The sequence below is a fragment of the Sinocyclocheilus anshuiensis genome, unplaced genomic scaffold (genome assembly GCF_001515605.1).
Source record: "Sinocyclocheilus anshuiensis isolate Anshui unplaced genomic scaffold, SAMN03320099.WGS_v1.1 scaffold9, whole genome shotgun sequence".
Classification (NCBI taxonomy): domain Eukaryota; kingdom Metazoa; phylum Chordata; class Actinopteri; order Cypriniformes; family Cyprinidae; genus Sinocyclocheilus; species Sinocyclocheilus anshuiensis.
In genome coordinates this window covers 6,811-26,990 of record NW_015540887.1, presented here as the reverse complement: position 1 = coordinate 26,990, position 20,180 = coordinate 6,811, and the positions used below count along the sequence as shown (strand labels likewise).

Below are 20,180 nucleotides of genomic sequence, written 5' to 3'. Positions count from 1 at the left end.
ATGTTTAATGGATCTGAGCTAACATGAACTAATAATGAACAGTTTTTTTATTAACGCGGTAACAATTTACAATAAGGTTTCATCTGCAAACATTAGTTAATGCCCTAACCAACATTAACTAATTAATGAATAATATGTTTTTACACCATATATTAACCTTGTTAATTTAGTTATGTGCATGTTAGTTCAAAGTGCATTAATGTTAACAGATACAACTTTTGATCTAAAAAAATGTTTTAAAAAATGCTGATATTAACAAGAACTAAGATTAATAAATGCTGTATACGTTTTATTCATTGTTAACTGTTAATAAAATCAATTGTTAATTGTTAATAAATTAAACCTTATTGTAAATTGTTTCTGCATATACTAGTTTTGGTAATGCAAATATTTTTTGAGTGGGTCAGGTTTTACATTAGGGTGACTGTCGCTCTATTACACTAATAAATCACTATAGATAAAAGTATTTGCTAAATGACAGCTTGCTATTTACTTTCTTACTAAATGCCCATCAGAACATGATATTTAAGCTAGCCTATACAGTATGTATTTAAACAACAGATGGAAAGTGAAAAACAATTACATTTGACCCCTATATACATCTAATGACAAATTAATCAAAACCCCCCATTAAAATTGCAAAATAAAAGTGAACTACACTCCTAAATATAAAGGTTCTTTATTGGCATCAATGGTTCTATGAAGAGCCTTGCACATCTATGGAAACTTTCAAATGCAGAAAAGGTTCTTTACAGTAAAAAAAACGGTTCTTTAGATTTTTAAAATGTAGGAACTGTTCACGGAAAGGTTCTTTTGGGAACCAACAATTGTTCTCCTATGGCATCACTGTAGATGTGTGTACAAAAAGTTGCCCGCATGTTTCTTTTAGGGGTTAATAATGTATACTGGGTATTCAGATGAACCCCATCTCTCCAAAACAAACATGCATTCTCCTTTGCGTCCGCGCAGCACAATCATAATTCATTCTTTGTATTCCTCAAATAACACAAGCATGTCAAGCAAGCTGACAGCTCGCGGAGTGCGCATGCCTTCCAGCAGGTGGAGCAGAGCCTCCGAGCCTCCATCACGCCAACAGCTTGAGAGAGGCGACACTTCTCCACTTCTCCGCCACTGGCGTCATCGTCCTCATCTCCAAGCAACCCCTCCATCAGCACTGGCGTCACCGCACGACGAGCCGCACGGTTGCTCGGCAACTTCTGCCTTGTGCGCTCGCCCCGCTCCGAGCTCTGACGCGAGTGTGACGTTAATGAGGCGGGTACCAGTGTTATGGCAAGAGGAGGAGAGGCGGGGCTCCTCATCACAGCACGAGCCTGTAGCTCTCGCCTCGCGCCAGCAGAGCTGCTCAAGAGCGGAGCCTCACCTTGTACATAGTAGCGCGCTCCGTCAAAGTGTGTATCGCTGTACATAGAAGACAAGAGTAAAAACAAAAACAAGTTTTCCCATCAAGAGTTGCATAAGGAATGACTTGTAAATGCAGATTTAAACAATCTTTTGTACTGTGGAAGGAGGTGGAATTTATTCGTGTGTTAAAGGTAAGAGTACCTTCGCTTTTGATATTTCCCATGACAAAACAGATATACACTTTGTCCTTATATAGCCTACCTAGATTTGTTTTTGTTTATTTATTTTTAATTTGCGCTGGTTTTACCTGTTAGCCCCATTGTGCGTTTAGTCTGAAGTTCCTGGCTACAATTTGAATGACTGTTACAATGCCATTAACTTGCTTTGAAGTGAGTTAAAATGTGTTATATGTCAGTGCATCTTAAAATAAAATGTTTAAATATATTTATTCAATGATTTAGCCTGTAAAGTAACCGTATAGCTGCTGTTTTGTGAAGGTTGTGATGGGATCGCATGCGTAAGAATTATTGTTAATAATGAATAGTAATAATAATGATTGTAAATTTGTCGCTCAAGTTCAGTAGTATTCGTGCGCATTTATAACGTACAGTTTCTGGTTTATGCAGATAAATTAAAGTTATCGCTGTGCTTCGGCACACACAAAACCGGCATCATGGTTAGAATGACGGACAGCAGCGCGGGCTCTCAGTCGAGTTGTTCCCAGGCCAGGCCTCTGCAGGTCGGCTTCTACTACAAATTAGTAAATAATCATAATAATAATAATAATAGCCCAATAATAATAATAGTGTACAATATTCTGCATTGTACTGCTGCATTTCTAAATGCGCATTTTGTTGTATTTTTATGCAGGTTGCAATTAAAATAATTGATAAAACAAGACTAAACTCGACCAACTTGGAGAAAATCTACAGGGAGGTTCAGATTATGAAGCTGCTCAATCACCCTCACATCATAAAGCTCTATCAGGTAAGTTATAGGACTTGTAAAGTTAATAATGATGCTATAATTACAAAGGCTTCCCTGTTAAAATGCCTGGATTAATGTCAGTTAAACTGAGGGAGTGTTGTGTATTTTAGCATGATCGGTGACACAGAGAGAGTGTGGTTTAATGGTGAGTGAATGTCTAAGTGTTGGTCAGGCAAATGGTGAGGTGCTCTTCTCTGGAAGTACATCTGGATAGTGTGCAATGTATAGCTTCTGCATAGCAACTGTCCACTGCATTACACTGTTAAATCTGTTTCGTCAGGTTGCTGGTTTTATTGAATTAAAAATATATAATAGCTTACACCAAACAGAGTAATTTTAAAAGTAGAAAAAAAGATTCTGATGGTAACAACTGCACGGTTTCTCTAACAATGGAACTTTATAGTTGCAATTTGGATGTTTTGAAGTGATTTGTTGGCTTTTTAATCACATTGTTTATTAAATATGTTTTTAAAATGAGACTAATCTGTGTCCAAAATGTAAGTTTTTGTCTGGGAATGAGAGACAGAAAAATAGAGAGTGTGTTGGACATAAGGATACAGGGTCTAAATCTCCGACTTAATTAGCGCTGGTGAAAGTCAAATGCAATGTGTCTGCAGAGTCACGTGAAGCTAGCCAGAGGAAAAATCTCTAAGAAGTACAATCTGATTTGATCCCTGGGCTTGTTTTGTCACCATAGTTTGGCTTGCACATTCATGCAAACAGTGGCAGGCTAATACAGGGTGCTAATATGTCAGCACATTCTTTCTCTCATAGCCTGTACAATTTAAGTTTGTTTTGTTCAGAGATTAGCATTTTGCAGATTATACTAAGAACTGAGGTTACAAGAAGCTAAAATCCTTGGGAATAACATCACACCTCCACTTCTTTGGATCTGACCTCTCACATTTGTAAGAGACACAAGTTTTTGGAAAGTGAGCAGCAGCGATATGAGCTTGATGGGCCATTCCTTCAGCATAATCTTTCATATTAATTAATTAAAACATATCCTAATGTCATCCAACATATAAGCTGATGACTGCAGCGTCAGTAAGAATCCTTCACGAAAGCGTCCTGGATTTTCAGCTTTCGGTTTGATCCCGGTTTAGTGTCAGATAACCTCAAACGCACCTCTCCTTTCACAACTGAAGCCCTGTTTATTTAAAGCAAAAAGCCCTTGAGATGAAAAATGTAGAACTAGTGACCTATGACCTCTCATGATAAACTGTTTCTGTTCTCATGCACCTTGTACAAACAGTCCTTTTATTGCCTTTAGCTTCTCATTCATTTCAGACACACTGTATTCAGAACTATCAATAGTTTCCTTCACTCATCTCCCTCTGCATTCGTGACGGAAGGAGACGTCTCTGTGGGCCGAACAGGATGGGGTTTCTAAGGAAGCTATGACATCATTGGCACCTCTGGGTTGACACTAAAGGCTGAAGTTTTTGGATGCTGGGTTTATCTAAAGATAAAGACCCTTTTCCTGCTGTTGTACAGCCTGACTACGTGGGTCATGACACGTTATGTTACGCATTGACCTGAAGTATCTTAAGTCTGAGCGCTTATATGGATGATTACACAGGTTTTCTCAGCAGGAGAAAAAGAGGACAGCATAGAATCTGTTGTGCAACTCTTTCTGGTAGTGCAACATGCAGCGTTTAGTATTTCTCCCTCAGGCTTCTGCCGGGAACTTACGGGACATTCCCATAAAGGGTGAGGACATCATACACCCTCTCTTTTATAATTTCGTACGCTATTAATTGTTGAACTACAGTTCCTTTTGTGTCACTGGATGCCTTTGTGCTCAAACTAGGTCTTATGTGTTGAACATTTTATGGTTCAAAAGAAACGGGTTGGTGAAGATAAAGTTTCAGCTGTCATTAGCTGCTTCAGTGGTACTGGCAGGCATCTGAGAAAGACATGCGTATGTGTGTGTGTGTGTGTGTGTGTGTGTGTGTGTGTGTGCTCAGGGCATTCAGGAAATGCTTGGGTACACTCTTATGCAATGGTACATATCATTACAAACTAACCTGTCATGTATGAACAACAAAAACTATGATAGAAGTTGACAGAAATTAAATTTGGTTTGAAAGAGAAGTAGAGATCAGACAGTTGGCTTGTTGATGCATAAAATGTACATTGACATTACAATTTAAATGAATGTATAATAAAACATATATTTTGTTGATTTTTTATGTGTATATTACTGCATTATTAAACCATTTTAAATGGTTCTATATTTTATAAATTAACTTCCAATATTCAATGCATCTCTCAGTATTACTTCATCAAAGCTACATGCACAAAATGTTTAAAGAAATAGCAAAATGTGATAATATGATAATGTGATTAATTGATTCTTTTTTAAATTCTATTATGTTTTTTGTCTTTACAGGTCATGGAGACCAAAGACATGCTGTACATCGTGACAGAGTATGCAAAAAATGGAGAAATGTTTGGTAAGTGGAAACACTTTTGTAAATGAATGACTAATTAATCTGTGAAAAGACTGACGGGCGTCTATTGTTTTTGACGTCTGTGGCTCTCCCAAAACCTCTTGTCCAGTTGTTGTGGATAATGAGGTCTGACGGGGAGAGAATTATTTAGATCAACACAGCCGTCAGAGCAGTGAGTCAGTGAGTGAGCACAGAGCGAGACAGGTGTTGTATTTTCAAGCTTTATGTAACTATGTAAAAGGGATAAGCTGCTGTACCTCTGCTTGTCCTCACCACCTAGGGATTTAAACAGTATAACATATCTGTCTCTTCACCTGTCATATACTCAGCCTTTAAAAAAAACAATGGCTGTCTCCCCAGATAAACCGTAGGCTTGGTTCTGTCTTTATATGGTGTTTTTTAAGGCGATGTCTCCTCCCTTCCTAAGCCATCCTCTTTTTTACAGACTATCTGACGTCCAACGGAAGGATGAGTGAAAACGAGGCTCGTAAGAAGTTTTGGCAGATTCTGACGGCGGTGGACTACTGCCACCGACACCACATAGTCCACAGAGACCTCAAAACTGAAAACCTGCTGCTAGATGCCAACATGAACATCAAGCTGGCAGGTGAGCAAAGAAAAGAAGCTTTTAAGGGTTCACGTATTGATGTGTGCTGTTCATAAACACTTCCCATAGCCAGACTGTGAGTGTCCTAAAAATAAAGTAATTACAGAATTCACAGTTAGGATCAGTAATAAAATTAAGTAATCAAACCAGTCTGATTCTCACAAGTCATTCATTACAGGGTTTTATATAAGGACTGTATGCCATTTACATGAGTTTTATGAGTAATCGGACTTTTCATCAACAAAGAATTCAATTCTCTTCCATTTCTTTCAGATTTTGGATTTGGAAACTTCTATAATGCCGGAGAGCCTCTTTCCACGTGGTGTGGAAGCCCACCATATGCTGCCCCCGAGGTCTTTGAGGGGAAGGAGTATGAGGGGCCACAGTTAGACATATGGGTATGTTTATCATTATGATTTTCACCTGATGTCTTACACAGCTGCTGAAAATGAAATTATAATTATAAAATTATCATTATGAAATTATAAAAGCACTGCTTAGCTGTTTAGCATTTATAAATTAACCAATTTCAATGATGTCATTATCTACTTTGCATTCTAAATTGCAGCTGGTCCTTTAGCTTACACCTATTTGCATATTGAATATAATATAGAACACTATTATTTGCTGCCTTGCAAGCACTGGGATAAATGCAAATCTAATACATACTACAAATATGTCTCTTTCACAGAGTCTAGGTGTTGTTCTGTATGTGTTGGTGTGCGGGTCCCTGCCCTTTGATGGGGACAGTCTTCCAGCTCTGAGACAGAGAGTGACGGAGGGCCGCTTCAGAATACCATTCTTCATGTCACAAGGTACAGCTCTTCGCTCCCTCTTTTCACATACAATGCTGCATCCTCATAAGAAAACCATTTTTGACCGAGATCTCCTTGTCTCCTTGTCTCCTTGTCCAGACTGTGAAAATCTGATTCGAAAGATGCTGGTTGTCGACCCAGCCAAGCGGATCAGCGTGGCTCAGATCAAGCAGCACCGCTGGATGCTTGCGGATCCCAGTGCGCCCCACCAGACCCTTTCCCTGTTCCTCACTGACTACAACTCCAACCTGGGAGACTACAGTGAACCCGTCTTGGGTATCATGCAGACCCTCGGCATTGACAGACAGAGGACTGTGGAGGTGAGAAAAGGGGCGCATACAGTGGAGACGCGTGTCTCTATATATGTTACAAACAGTACGGGGTTAGTTATTTCCAGCAGGGAAGGGCGTGTTTACCAGAGCAAGGGTTAATGTTGTTCGAAGGACATAAATTGTCAATTTGTCACCTCAGAATAAAAACAACACCCTATCCAGCTTCCCATGGCTTTAAATATGTCCTTCTGTTGGCACAGAAAGGATAAACACAGTAGCATCTGTTTTGAAAACTGCCATGCTGTGTTGCTTTTAGCTTTCGGTAATATCCCTTAAGAAGTTCATTCTTGACGCAGGCTGCCTGCGTTTCACTACACCTGTTAAAGTGACGCTCAGTATGGTCACTGTGTCTAAAACAGTTTTTCGATTGCTTTCCACAGTCTCTCCAGAACAGTAGCTACAACCACTTCTCAGCAATCTATTACCTGCTGCTAGAAAGAGTGAAGGAGCACCGAAGCCAACAGCTGAGCCGCCAATGCGGGGCCTGGAATCAGAGGTCGAGGACGGCGTCCGATTCCTCCATCCCAGAGGTGAGTGTCGAAGTGAGGCCAAGACAGTTTCCTGTTTGAGATGAAATCTCCCTGTGCTAACTCAGCTCTTCCTCTGTCCATCTTACTTTCAAGGTGATCATGGAGTCGTCTGACAGCTTCAGAACCTCAGCCTTCCCTGTCGCCACCAAGGTGAACACTCCTGTACATTCAGAGCTGGAATGTGAACAAGGAGGCCTGTTTCAGGTCAGTACTTCCCTTGAGCTTGACGTAATCCCTCTCTAGACTAAGGGTGGGGAACTTGAGGTCCACTGTCCTGCAGAGATTAGCTCCAACCCTGATTAAACTTACCTGAACAAGCTTTGTGTTTGGGTAGATTTGGAGCTAAAATATACAGGACAGTAGACCTCGAGGACAAGAGTTGCCCACCCCTGCTCTAGACCCCTCTCTTCCTAGTTGCTCAGTAAATAGACTCCCTGTCCTGTTTCATATTGCAGATATGCAGTGCAGCCCCAATCCCCCTCCTCCATTAGAGACAGCTAATGTGAATGCCTCCCTCCCTTCCTCAGCGCGTGGTGTGCCCGGTGGAGGCCAGCCTGAACGGGCTCCTGTGGAACAGATCCATCTCCCCCAACAGTCTGCTAGAGACCACAATAAGTGAGGAGGTGCGACCTCGTGACCTTGACGAGGAAGAGGGGATGCTGCAGGTCCAGCTGCCCCATTTGCCCAGCACCACCTCCCGAAGGCACACGCTTGCAGAGGTCTCCGCTCGATTCCACCAGTGCAATCCACCTTGTAAGTGAAATGTTAATATTAGGCTAAAATGAAGGACTTAATGCAAGGATCTGGTTGCTAATTACATGTCATCTTCTCTCAGGTATTGTGGTTAGCCCCTCGGACGGTGCTTCTTCTGACAGCTGTCTGAAGTCCTCCTCGAACACCAACCCGGCTCTCTCCACGGCTGTAGGGGCTCTTTCATCACTGCTTGCCTCCAATAGTGGCTCGGAGGCATCAGCCCCTGCTGGGATGCCCCTCGCTCTTTCCTCCAACCTTCTCTTGCAGAACCAAGGCAGTATGCTTGCAGCCAGCTTCCAAGAGGGGCGTAGGGCTTCAGACACCTCCGTAACACAGGGTGAGTTTCATTAAATTAAAAATTTATGTTAAAGCACATGTGCCAGCTTTATAGAATCACATGGCTAAGTAGTTTCTAACCGGTCTGTGATTATTTCTGTAGGGCTGAAGGCGTTCAGACAGCAGCTGAGGAAGAACACTCGTGCGAAAGGCCTGCTGGGGTTGAACAAGATCAAAGGTCTGGCACGACAGGTGTGCCCTCCAACCTCATGCTCCAGAGGCAGCCGGGGGTCTCTCGGCCCAACTATGTGCACTCCCTCAAGCCTCCAGAGCTCCAGCGGCCCCCGCGAGCGTCGCAGCATGCTGGAGGAAGTTCTGCACCAGCAAAGGTGAGAGGAAATAGATATATATTTCCCATAGATATCCCAGATTGCTGAAGATTGGAAACATCAGTGTTTCCCAACACTGTTCCTGGTGCCACCCCAGTACTCCACAATTTTGAATTCTTCCTAATCAAACACACCTGAATCAGCTCATTAGTAGAGACTCCTAGAAAAAGGAGACATTCAAAATGTGTACTGTTGAGGTGCCTCCAGGAACAGGGTTGGTACATTTCTTGAATACACCTAAACTCTGTTGTTCTTTCATCATACAGGATGCTGCAGATCCAGCACCAGCCTCAGCCCCAAGTCCAGTCTCAGCAGCCCGTGCTCTTCCTCTCACAATCCCACTCCTCATCTCCTCCCTCCAACAATCTCTTCGCCCCTGCCACTCTCTTTTCCAACCCCCCGACTCAACCTATTCTCCCTCCATGCCAGCAGACCCCCATCACCTTCCAGCACAACCTGTGGCAGCAGCAGCAGTCTCTTGACTCCTCTTCCTCGTCCTTGTCTCCCGTGGCATCTGCTGCCCATCTTCTGGAGGCTCGTCTACACATCAGCCAGCGGCCACATCTCCACCCTCAGTCCCCACAGCACCTGCAGATCCAGCCCACCATCCCATCCCAGGAACTTTTCTCCTTCTTGCCCCATCAGGGCACTTGGAGCCTGAGCACCAGCATCAAGCCTGAACCTGATGTCCAGGAGCTGGTCTGTGCTGGTCAAAAGCAGCAACTCAGCAGCTGTGTCATGGTCAAGTAAAGAAGGCTTTGAAGACTTTGAAGAAGGTCTTAGAGTGATGCTGACTGCTTCCACCACTCTTACTCCAGAGTGTGCCAATGGTGTTGAGCGTCAGAACTTGAAAGTATCTCATTATGATGATGCTCTCAATAGTTTTCTAATGCAAAGGAGAGACTCTCTCTGGACACACAATTCCACGATTGTGTCTACGTGTGTTGGAATGACCAGAGAAAATAAGAAGAAGCAATAACCAACCTCTTCATTGAGCCCATGACCCTTGCCAGGTGCTCCTGTCCACACAGCAATAAAGGACAGGTCGCTGAACAAGGAACTGAATAGTGTGAGTTTTCATCCATTTGTGAGTGGGTCCACTCATACGTAAAACTGGCCTCCACAATCGCGAATGATTATGTCAGAGACGCTTGTTTATCCTTGATACAAGTATGAAAATAAGACGTGATGTCTTCCTTATAGATTTTTCCAATGATTTCCTTTCAGATCTTTTTATTTTGTGTTTTACATCTCCAGAGAAGACCAAAGTTGATTGCTTTTTTTGCCTCGTTGATTTCTTTCCTAGACGTTCTTGAAACAAAATGCAGTATCTGACTTATCCATACCTCCAAAACTAAGAAAAAAATACTGTCATTTCACCTGTGATGTGAAAATATGCGCAAACTAGCCACACTATGCTTCCAATGATGTGTGTGCAATGAAGAGGCGCCTTAGCATAAGGGGAACGTCAAGACAAATGAAAGTAAGCTAGATATAAGCACAAGAGGTACTGCATAGTGTTTATTAGACCAGGTCTTTGGGTTTTCGCTGTCTGTGACAATGACTTTAATGCTGCTTCATGTTTAGTCACATGCATACAAAGACACTAGACAATTATGATCATACAAATGTGCACCTACCAATGACTTAATGAAATTAGGAGACATTGTCCGGCCAAGCCGTTCAGTTTTGGTCCATCAAGACTCCTCTTCCATCAGTTCACTACCTCCTCAATAACTGATCTTTCACCTCAAAAGGCTGTATCTCAACACACACTGTATGAGAAGAAGTTAGGCCCATTACAATGTCTTGAACCCATGACCCTCGTTAATGGTGTAAATTAGCTTTTTTCCTTCTTTTTTTAAACAGTGAACAAAGAATATGAGTATAGTGCAATATTTCACATTGAAATGTAGAACCAGGAGAGGAAGCTGTTGTAGGAAAGCAAAAGGTACTTCATGCCTGATAATGCTATTTTATTATTTCTTTTATAGAGCATGCTTTTTTTCTGTTTGTAATGATTGTATGTACGAGGTGATTTTAATAATGTATTCTGCATTAGCATAGAGTCTGGCCATTTTGTACAGCTTGTTGACACAGGTTGCCTTTGCATCCAGGCTGGCTTTGTAGAACGGCAGAACTATAAAAATTACAGGAAAAGCCAAAGAGAGAGCGCAGGGAAGATCAAGAGAAACATACACTTTTCTACAGATGTCACGGTGGTGAAAAGCTCTCCTTTTATTAAAGCGTAGCACATTTAAATCTCCCAAAAGCAGTCGTACTGCTCAGATGTAAAAAGTAGCAGCCTCCTCTAGTTAACAAATATTTGATAAGCAATCGTTTTAGGTTCTCGCTTTCTCAGAAACGCCATGCATTTACATACTCGTATACTTTTTTTTATTATTAAAATGCACACACAGATGCAGACACACATAGCTGAAGATGTCTTGTAGCAATAGATTAGAATTTTATAATGTTTTTTTTTAGCTTACAATCTAGGTGCTAGAAGTAGATTTCAGAAGTGTTTCTGGGTTTGTGTGCAATTTATATGACATAATCGTATGTTACCATTGTTGAAGCTCCATTTGCTTGAAGTTTTTATAGCTGTAAATGATCCTGTTGCATGTCTGTGTTTTGTGAATTTGACATATTTGTGCAATGGTTTTTAGTAGATTAGAAAAAAATCTGTACTGTGTTTCCAGATTGGGTCATAAAACGACAGTGTTTGAAATCAGTGCAGGTAAAGATGTGTTGAAGGTAAAGCTGTTGAAGGTGATGTAAGAAACAGTGTTAACACCTCTTTCCTTTTTCACCCACCACCAAACTTGTGCCTTTGTCTGAACAAATCCAGTGGTGGTGATTTTTTTTTTTTTTAAGTTTTAGGATGTCAGAAAGCTGCAGAGTTGTGTATCTTATGCTTTTTGTTAGTTCAAACACCCCATTTTATACTTTCATTTCATTTGCTGTTTGACAATTATGCACTTTATGATGACAGTTGCTTTTGAAAATAGTGTTTATTTCCACTGCAGGTATAGACAAGTCTGTAGTTACTTTTGAAACACTATGTTTTGATGCTGAACTGTTCTGTTCTGTTTTTTATATATATATATATATATATATATATATATATATATATATTTCCCTGATGTGCTTGCTTGCTGTATGTGTGATTGTACATGGCTGTGTGAAAGTATATGAGAGATGAAGTTTTATTTATGTGGCTATTTATTTGAATAAAAAAATCAACTCTTGAAATTTATTTCTGTTTTTAGATGTGTTTTTCCTCACATTTTTGGGGGGTTCCATTTGTTTTAATGGAATTCCACTTTTCTATTAAAGATATCAATTTAAAACATCATCTAGTTACATAAAAGTATGAATCAGTGTTATTGAATAACTGATATTAAGCATGTTTCCTCAAAACAAAATGCCTATTTTTTCTTTGAAGACCTTTATCATATATAAGATTATCAGGATTATCTAAATGCATGATTATTATTTAACTACAAATTTACATGTACAAAATGCTATATACATATACCTAAATCCTGCAATGCAAAAAAATCGTAATTTTTTTTTAATGTATGTTTATTTAGAGTCAAATATCTAAAATAACAATAATAATCATCATCTTTAAATTGTTTTTTTTAATTACTGATTTTTTTATTTCCCTTTTTTCTTGTTTTAAGCTGTAACGATGAGGCTAAAGCCGAGTGAGAATCCATGTGCAGAAGTTTATTTGAAGGGCAATCCAGAATCAGTGTCAGAAAACAGGCAATTGTCAAAACACAGTAAACAGTCCAATTGGCAGCCAAAACAAAGGGAAAATCCAATAATCAGTAATAGAAGCAAACAGTCAAGAAGTCATACACAATATCAACAGGTAAGGGTAATAGAACGCTCGGTAAGGCAGTGAGACTGGCAATACTTCGCAGAGAGTGTTTGGGCAAGCCATGCATTATGGCTGCCAAACAGGATGTCACCAACGAGGTAGCAGAGGGAGAGTGACAGTCAATACTCGGGCAAGGGCTCCCTCTGCTGGCCTGGCATTACAGAACCCCCCCCTCTAGGAGCGACTCCTGGCGCTCAACGTGGACGTCCCCGTGGTCGTGGAGCTGGTCGGTCGGGTCTGGCTCTGTGGAATTCCTCGATGAGTGATGGATCTAGAATGTCAGGTGCCAAGATGACCCAAGATCTCTCCTCAGGCCCGTAGCCCTCCCAATTCACCAGATATTGGAGCTGACCCCCTCTAAGCCTAGAGTCCAGCAACATATTGACCTTATAGGCAGGCGATCCGTCTATTTCCAACGGTGGTGGTGGCTCTTGATGCTCGGTGTTGGGGTCAGCGTCCAGGTGAAAGGGTTTGAGGAGAGATACATGAAAAGGAGAGATAAGATAAGTGGCAGGAAGCTCAAGCTGGTAAGTGACTTCATTGATTTGTCTAATGATCTTGAAAGGGCCAACATACCTGGGGCTTAGCTTCCTGTTAGGTAGCCGTAGATTGAGGTCCCTCATGGAGAGCCAGACCCGCTGTCCTGGTTGGTAGGGAGGGTGCGGACGGCATCGTCAGTTGGCCTGGAAACCGATTTGTCTAATGATCTTGAAAGGGCCAACATACCTGGGGCTTAGCTTCCTGTTAGGTAGCCGTAGATTGAGGTCCCTCATGGAGAGCCAGACCCGCTGTCCTGGTTGGTAGGGAGGGTGCGGACGGCGTCGTCGGTTGGCCTGGAAACCTTGTGTCCTGACAGCCCTTTGTAGATGGATGTGAGCACTGTCCCACACCCTCTCACTATGCCTGATCCAGTCGTCCACTGCTGGGACAGGCTGATATTCCAGAACGCATTGGAAGGGGGTTAATCCTGTAGAAGAATGTGTCAGGGAATTTTGAGCATATTTGGCCCATGGAAGGAATTCTGCCCACCGATGTTGTTCCTGGCTACATTACCTCCGCAAATATATTCCAAACTCCTGGATGAGTCGTTCAACTTGTCCATTAGACTGAGGGTGGTAACCTGAGGTGAGGCTTAAGTTTATGTCAAGTTGCTTGCAGAAAGCTTTCCAGACTCGTGAAGTGAATTGAGTTCCTCTGTCAGAAACTATGTCCTCAGGTAGGCCATAGATTCTGAAAACATGGTGGAACAGAGCCTGTGCCGTTTCCATGGCTGTCGGGAGACCCTTGAGGGGTATTAGTCGGCATGACTTAGAGAACCGGTCGATGATCACCAGAATGGTAGTGAATCCATCAGAGGGAGGTAGGTCAGTGAGGAAGTCGATCGATAGATGTGTCCAGGGGCGTTGTGGCATGGGTAGTGGTTGTAACAGGCCGGAGGGCAGTTCTTTGGGGGTCTTTGATTGGGCACAAACTTGACATGTCTTGACATAAGCGGTAACATCTCTACTCATTGAGGGCCACCAGAAAGAATTTTGTAGCAGGTTGAGTGTGCGTGAGATCCCTGGATGACCTGAACATAGAGTTGTATGAACCCATTGCATGACTCTGTGGTGAAGAGCTTGAGGTATGTAATGCTTGGTTGGGGGGTAGTCGGCTGGTGGTGGTTCTTGCTGATGGGCTCGTTGTAACATCTCTACTCATTGAGGGCCACCAGAAAGAATTTTGTAGCAGGTTGAGTGTGCGTGAGATCCCTGGATGACCTGAACATAGAGTTGTATGAACCCATTGCATGACTCTGTGGTGAAGAGCTTGAGGTATGTAATGCTTGGTTGGGGGGTAGTCGGCTGGTGGTGGTTCTTGCTGATGGGCTCGTTGAATTTCCTCCATGATGTCCCAAGTAACTGGTGCGATGATGACGGTTGGTGGCAGTATAGTTTCAGGTGGACCAGGAATGACAGGAGAGTCATGGCATCTTGACAGAGCATCTGCTTCACTGTTCTTAATTCCGGGTCTGTATGGAACTGTAAACTGGAAGCGTGTAAAAAACAAGGACCATCTAGCTTGGCGAGGATTCAGACGTTTGGCACTTTTGATGTACTCCAGGTTCTTGTGGTCTGTGATAACTTGGAATGGATGGACTGCCCCCTCTAACCAGTGTCTCCACTCTTCAGTGGCAGCCTTCATAGATAATAGTTCCTTATTGCCAACATCATAATTACGTTCTGCCTGTGTGAGTTTTCTCGAAAAGAAAGCACATGGATATAATTTATCAGGTTGTCAGTGACGCTGGGAGAGTACAGCTCCAATGTCACTGTCAGAGGCGTCCACTTCGACCACAAAGGGGAGATTAGGGTCTGGATGTCGTAATATGGGTGCTGTTGTGAAGCTAACCTTTAGGGTATTGAAGGCCTTGGCTGCATCTCCTGTCCACTTCAGTTTGGATGGTTTAACTTTGAGGAGAGAAGTCAGCGAGGAGGCAATGGAGCTGTAGCCGCGGATGAAGCATCTGTAAAAGTTAGCAAAGCCCAAGAACCTCTGCAGTTCCTTGATGGTAGTTGGTTGTGGCCATTTGCTGACTGCCTTGACTTTGGACTCGTCCATTTCTACCCCTTGATGGCTGATGTTATACCCCAGAAATGTCATTTGTGAAACGTGGAACTCACACTTCTCTGCCTTGACAAAGAGTTGATTCTCGAGGAGATGTGAAAGAACCATCTTGACATGTTGGATGTGCTTGGCATCTGACTTGGAATAGATTAAGATGTTGTCGATATAAGCTATCACATATTGGTTTAACAGATCACGAAGTATCTCATTAATGAATGACTGGATCACAGCTGGAGCATTGGCTAGCCCATACGGCATAACGAGGTACTCGTAGTGCCCCCTAGTGGTGAGAAAGGCTGTCTTCCACTCATCCCCTACGTGGATCCGGATCAGGTTGTATGCACTTCTTAAATCCAATTTAGTAAAAATGTTTGCCTCTCGGAGCTGCTCAAGGGCTGCTGGAACCAGAGGGAGTGGGTAGCGGAACTTGACTGTTAAGTTATTCAAACCTCTGTAGTCGATACAAGGACGAAGTCCACCGTCCTTCTCTACAAAGAAGAAACCTGCAGCGGTTGGAGATGTCGAAGGGCGGATAAATCCATTGTTTAAGGCTTCTTCAATGTAACTCTCCATAGCTTGGGTTTTATTATGAGTTGGCAGGTACACTTTACTTTTGGGTGGCATGGCATTGGAAAGCAGATCGATAGCACAATCCCAGGGACGGTGAGGTGGTAATTGGATGGCCTTCACTTTGCTAAATACCTCAGCAGAGTCGTTGTAACAGTCTGGGACTTTAGTGGTTTGTGCGGTGACAAGGCTTTCAACACTGGTAGACAGGCATTGAGGTGAAATATCAGAGTGCATACAATGGGTTAAGCAGAAATTTGATCAGTGGGTTAACTCACCATGATGCCAGGAAATAACTGGGTCGTGAACTGATAGCCAAGGAAAGCCTAGGGTGATTTCATTTCTTGGAGAGTCGATTACATAAAATAAGATAGCCTCTTGATGGAACAGGCCGACTTGGAGTTGAATGGGGTCAGTTTGTTCCGTTATGCCATCTCCAATGGGTGAGTTATCAACTGCTCGGATCTTGATAGGTGGTTTACAAGATTGAGTGGGAATGTTGTATTTGATGACGATATCTTTGTGAATGAGGTTTAAGGCAGCTCCAGAGTCGATCAGCGCTATTAACAAAATTAAGTTCTCACCAGAAGCTAGTTGAACAGGAATGGTGAGTGTTTTAAATGGCAGGAGAAAGAACTGATCAATATTTACCCAGGGTGTGGAATTGGAGAACGTCCGATTCTTGTGTGCACACTTCAACCTATGATGTCCGACCTCTCCACAATACAAACACAAGTTGTGCTGTCGTCGTCGAACTCTTCTCCTCAGAGAGCCTTGAGAGACCCAGTTGCATAGGTTCCTGATTGGTGACCAGGGGAACTGAGTGTGACTGTGAAAAAGTTGATGTGCTTGACAACGACCCATGAGCAGGTTTTCTCTTAGGAGCATTTCTCATTAAGTTATCAATCCTTATGGCTAAATTCACGAACTCAGAAAGTTGAAGTCTCACCCTTGCAGGCCAGTTCTGCTTGAAGTTCCTGAGTTAGACTTCGCTGGAAAACTGCTTTCAGCGAGACATCATTCCATCCTCTCTGTGCTGCCAGTGTTCTGAACTCCACTGCGTAGTCTGCTGCCGAACGATTTCCTTGGGACATAAGAAGTAATTGCGTCGAAATATCCCTGCCCCCAGCGGGATATTCAAACACATCACGTAGCTGTTGTTTAAAGTATTCATAAGAGGTACGAATTAGTGAATCAGACTCCCAAACAGTAGCAGCCCAGGTAATCGCTCTTCCCGTAAGGAGTGTCATCAAAAAAGCACATTTCCGGCTATCAGAAGTAAACTTGTCTTTCTGGTGGTCAAAATAAATCTCTACTTGTCGGATAAAACCTCTACATTTATCCGCTGAACCATCAAATTTATCAGGCATAGCAAGGCTTACCGTTTGTGGCATGGGTGGAGGAAGTGAACGAATATAATGTGTCAAGTATTCGTTGGTGGACTGCAGGCTTCAATTTGTTTTTGGTAGCCCTTGAGTACCTCGCTTTGATAGGCGAACGCCGCTTGCAGCGCCGTAACTTCCGCTGGATTCATTGGAGGCGAAGTATTCTGTAACGATGAGGCTAAAGCCGAGTGAGAATCCATGTGCAGAAGTTTATTTGAAGGGAAATCCAGAATCAGCGTCAGAAAACAGGCAGTTGTCAAAACACAGTCAAACAGTCCAATCGGCAGCCAAAACAAAGGGAAAATCCGATAATCAGTAATAGAAGCAAACAGGCAAGAAGTCATACACAATATCAACAGGCAAGGGTAATAGAACGCTCTGTAAGGCAGTGAGACTGGCAATACTTCACAGAGAGTGTTTGGGCAAGCCATGCTTTATGGCTGCCAAACAGGAAGTCACCAACGAGGTAGCAGAGGGAGCGTGACAGTCAATACTCGGGCGAGGGCTCTCTCTGCTGGCCTGGCATTACATAAGCATAGATCTAAGAAATTATTAAACAATTTTCTTGTGGTGTAAGAATAATCAGTACTTCATTCAATATAGGCCTACTTCGAGTATTTATTTAGTTTCAATGGAATTATTATTATTAGCATTTTTTGCAACAACAACACATTTATTTAAAAAAGTTACAGGAAACTGTAAATCTTCTTGTGGCATAAGAAATATACAATACTTAAAGGGGTCATATGATGCGATTTAAATTTTTCCTTTCTCTTTGGAGTGTTACAAGCTCTTGGTGCATAAAGAAGATCTGTAAAGTTGCAAAGACTAAAGTCTCAAATCCAAAGAGATATTCTTTATAAAAGTTAAGTCAACCACGCCTACCTAAAACGGCTCGTTCTAACACGCCCCCACATGTCTATGTCACGATGTGGGAAGATTTGCATAACGCCGCCCAAATGTTCACGCAAAGAAAGAAGGCGTAACTTTTATTCTCGCTGTAGTATTGTTCTTGTTGCCACCGCCATGTCGTGGAGATGCTGTGTGGTTCGTTGTGAAAGCGAAACTACTTTGTTTGGCCTGCCAAAAGAGGACGATATCCGCTTCGTCATGCCTAGAGCTGATCCGTGCTGGTCGCTGAGGAAATACATCAACTTCGTGCTGTGGATCGCCGGATCGGCTTTCACCGTGGACGAAGCAGAGTCCAGCCCGGGGTCGTCACATTTGGTTGCCGCAAGCCCACCGACCACCGCTCACTCAAGCCCGCCGTGTGTGACGCTGTGTGTTTGTAAGGGGCGTAACATTTCTGTCACACACTTGAGGTATTCGGCCAATCACAACGCACTGGATAGCTGGTCAATCAGAGCACACCTCGCTTTTCAGACCAATGAGCTTTGTAAAAATCAACACGTTTCAGAAAGGCAGGGCATAGAGGAGAAACAGTAATGTACAGTATGTGAAAAATAATGTGTTTTTTTAACCTTAAACCGCATAAACACATTTCATTACACCAAATACACAAAATAATGTTCTTTTTAGCAACATCATATGACCCCTTTAATTCAAGATGTGTTCTCTGAAAACTCATTTATTTTCTCATGCAGTTTTGCTTCAAGTATTTCTTAAGTATTTATGTTATTTTAATGGAAACAACAAAATACTGATTTGAGAAAGTTGATTTTTTTTGTTGTTGTTTTTTGCAGTGATACAACAACATGTTTAAATAACAAAATGTATTTCCAGACCGTAAACAACTCAGAAACCCGAGCAACCAGTAGAAACATAACAATTAGCGTGAAACACAACTGTCTGTAATATATAATCTAATGTGACAGTTTCTGCGGAGAGGATCACAGGTACAGTGGAGGACAGAGCACATGTAAACACATTCCAGCATGTGTGCGCTCATCGCTCCAGCCGTAAGCTAGCGGGTGGCTCTGTGCCCAGAGAGCTCGCATTGATCTGGTCTGGGAATTCCATGCTCATACATTCAGCTCCAAAGCCAGCGGTCCATGCCAATCATTCTGACTGGATGTCCTGCTCCAACTCATAAGCTCAAACGCCTGCTCACAGCGTGTCAAAACCTCTGTCACACAGACTCTGATTGATGAAGCTCCCTTAAATATCTTTGGGTGTATATCCAGATCTCTCTGAAATTATAGCTAGACTGCTGATCTCATGATGAGGGCCTGCAGAAAAACATCAGTTACCAGGAACAGACGTCAGTTTTCTACTTTTCATGCTTCCTCATTTCATAAATGTCAAAGGTAAATATCAGATGTCATAATATTGTCTTGAAATGCTATGAAAATTAAAATGTACACCTGCACTGAGCAAAATGTAAATATTAGCATGTTTCCTCCAAAACAAAATGCTTTTCAATTATTATATGTTAGATTATCAGGATTATCTAAACATCTAAATGTACTATATATATATATATATATGTAATATATATATATATATATATATATATATATATATATATATATAATGGAATGTAGGATATTTTATAATTCAAATATGTATGTAATATATATTTTATTGTATAAATGATACAATATCCTCTATTCTGATTTTTTTTCTTTTTCTTTCATTTATATTTTATTTTGAGGTCAAATAACAATAAATAGATTATAATATTTAAAATAATGAGCTTAAACAATATGTAGACTAAAATTGAGTTGTTTTTTTTTTTTTTGCATGATGCTGCCTGTCAAATGTCAATATTAATTTTGGTCACACTTTATTTTAAATTCCAATTCTCGCTATTAACAAACCATTAACTATGACTTTTGCCTCAATAAACTCCTAATTTGCTGCTTATTAATAGTTAGTAGTTGTTAAGTTTAGGCATTGCGTAGATTAGGGATGTAGAATATGGTCATGCAGAATATGTGCTTTATAAGCACTAATAAACAGCCAATACGTTAATAATAGGCATGCTAATAAGCAACTAGTTAATAGTGAGAACTGGTCCCTATACTAAAGTGTTAACTTAATTGTTTTATTATTTATATGTTCCACATTTAGAAAATGGGGAATGGGAATTATGTTGTGACCAAATAATGTTAAACAAATCAAACTTATCTAGAGGTAAAGAAAAAGGCTTTCATATTTGAGCAGTTCATTGGTTTTTCTCTTTGAAGAATAATCAAGTGAGGGATGCATTTATTGCTGAACACTTGACATGTCTCTTGGGACGTTCAATAGCATATGATG

The 20,180-nt window shown here is 41.7% G+C and overlaps 1 protein-coding gene across 1 annotated transcript; it reads left to right on the top strand.

The window, feature by feature from the left end:
- The first annotated feature begins 1,332 nt into the window (after positions 1-1,332).
- LOC107688711 (serine/threonine-protein kinase SIK2-like) lies at positions 1,333-11,393 on the top strand. The gene is given in 14 exon segments (XM_016486444.1): positions 1,333-1,553; positions 1,989-2,218; positions 2,221-2,349; positions 4,745-4,808; positions 5,251-5,412; positions 5,686-5,810; positions 6,104-6,227; positions 6,327-6,547; positions 6,940-7,089; positions 7,183-7,293; positions 7,617-7,842; positions 7,925-8,179; positions 8,282-8,507; positions 8,774-11,393. Coding segments are annotated over 13 exon segments (2,460 nt in total). The 5' UTR covers positions 1,333-1,553; positions 1,989-2,035; the 3' UTR covers positions 9,258-11,393.
- Positions 11,394-20,180: the final 8,787 nt, after the last annotated feature.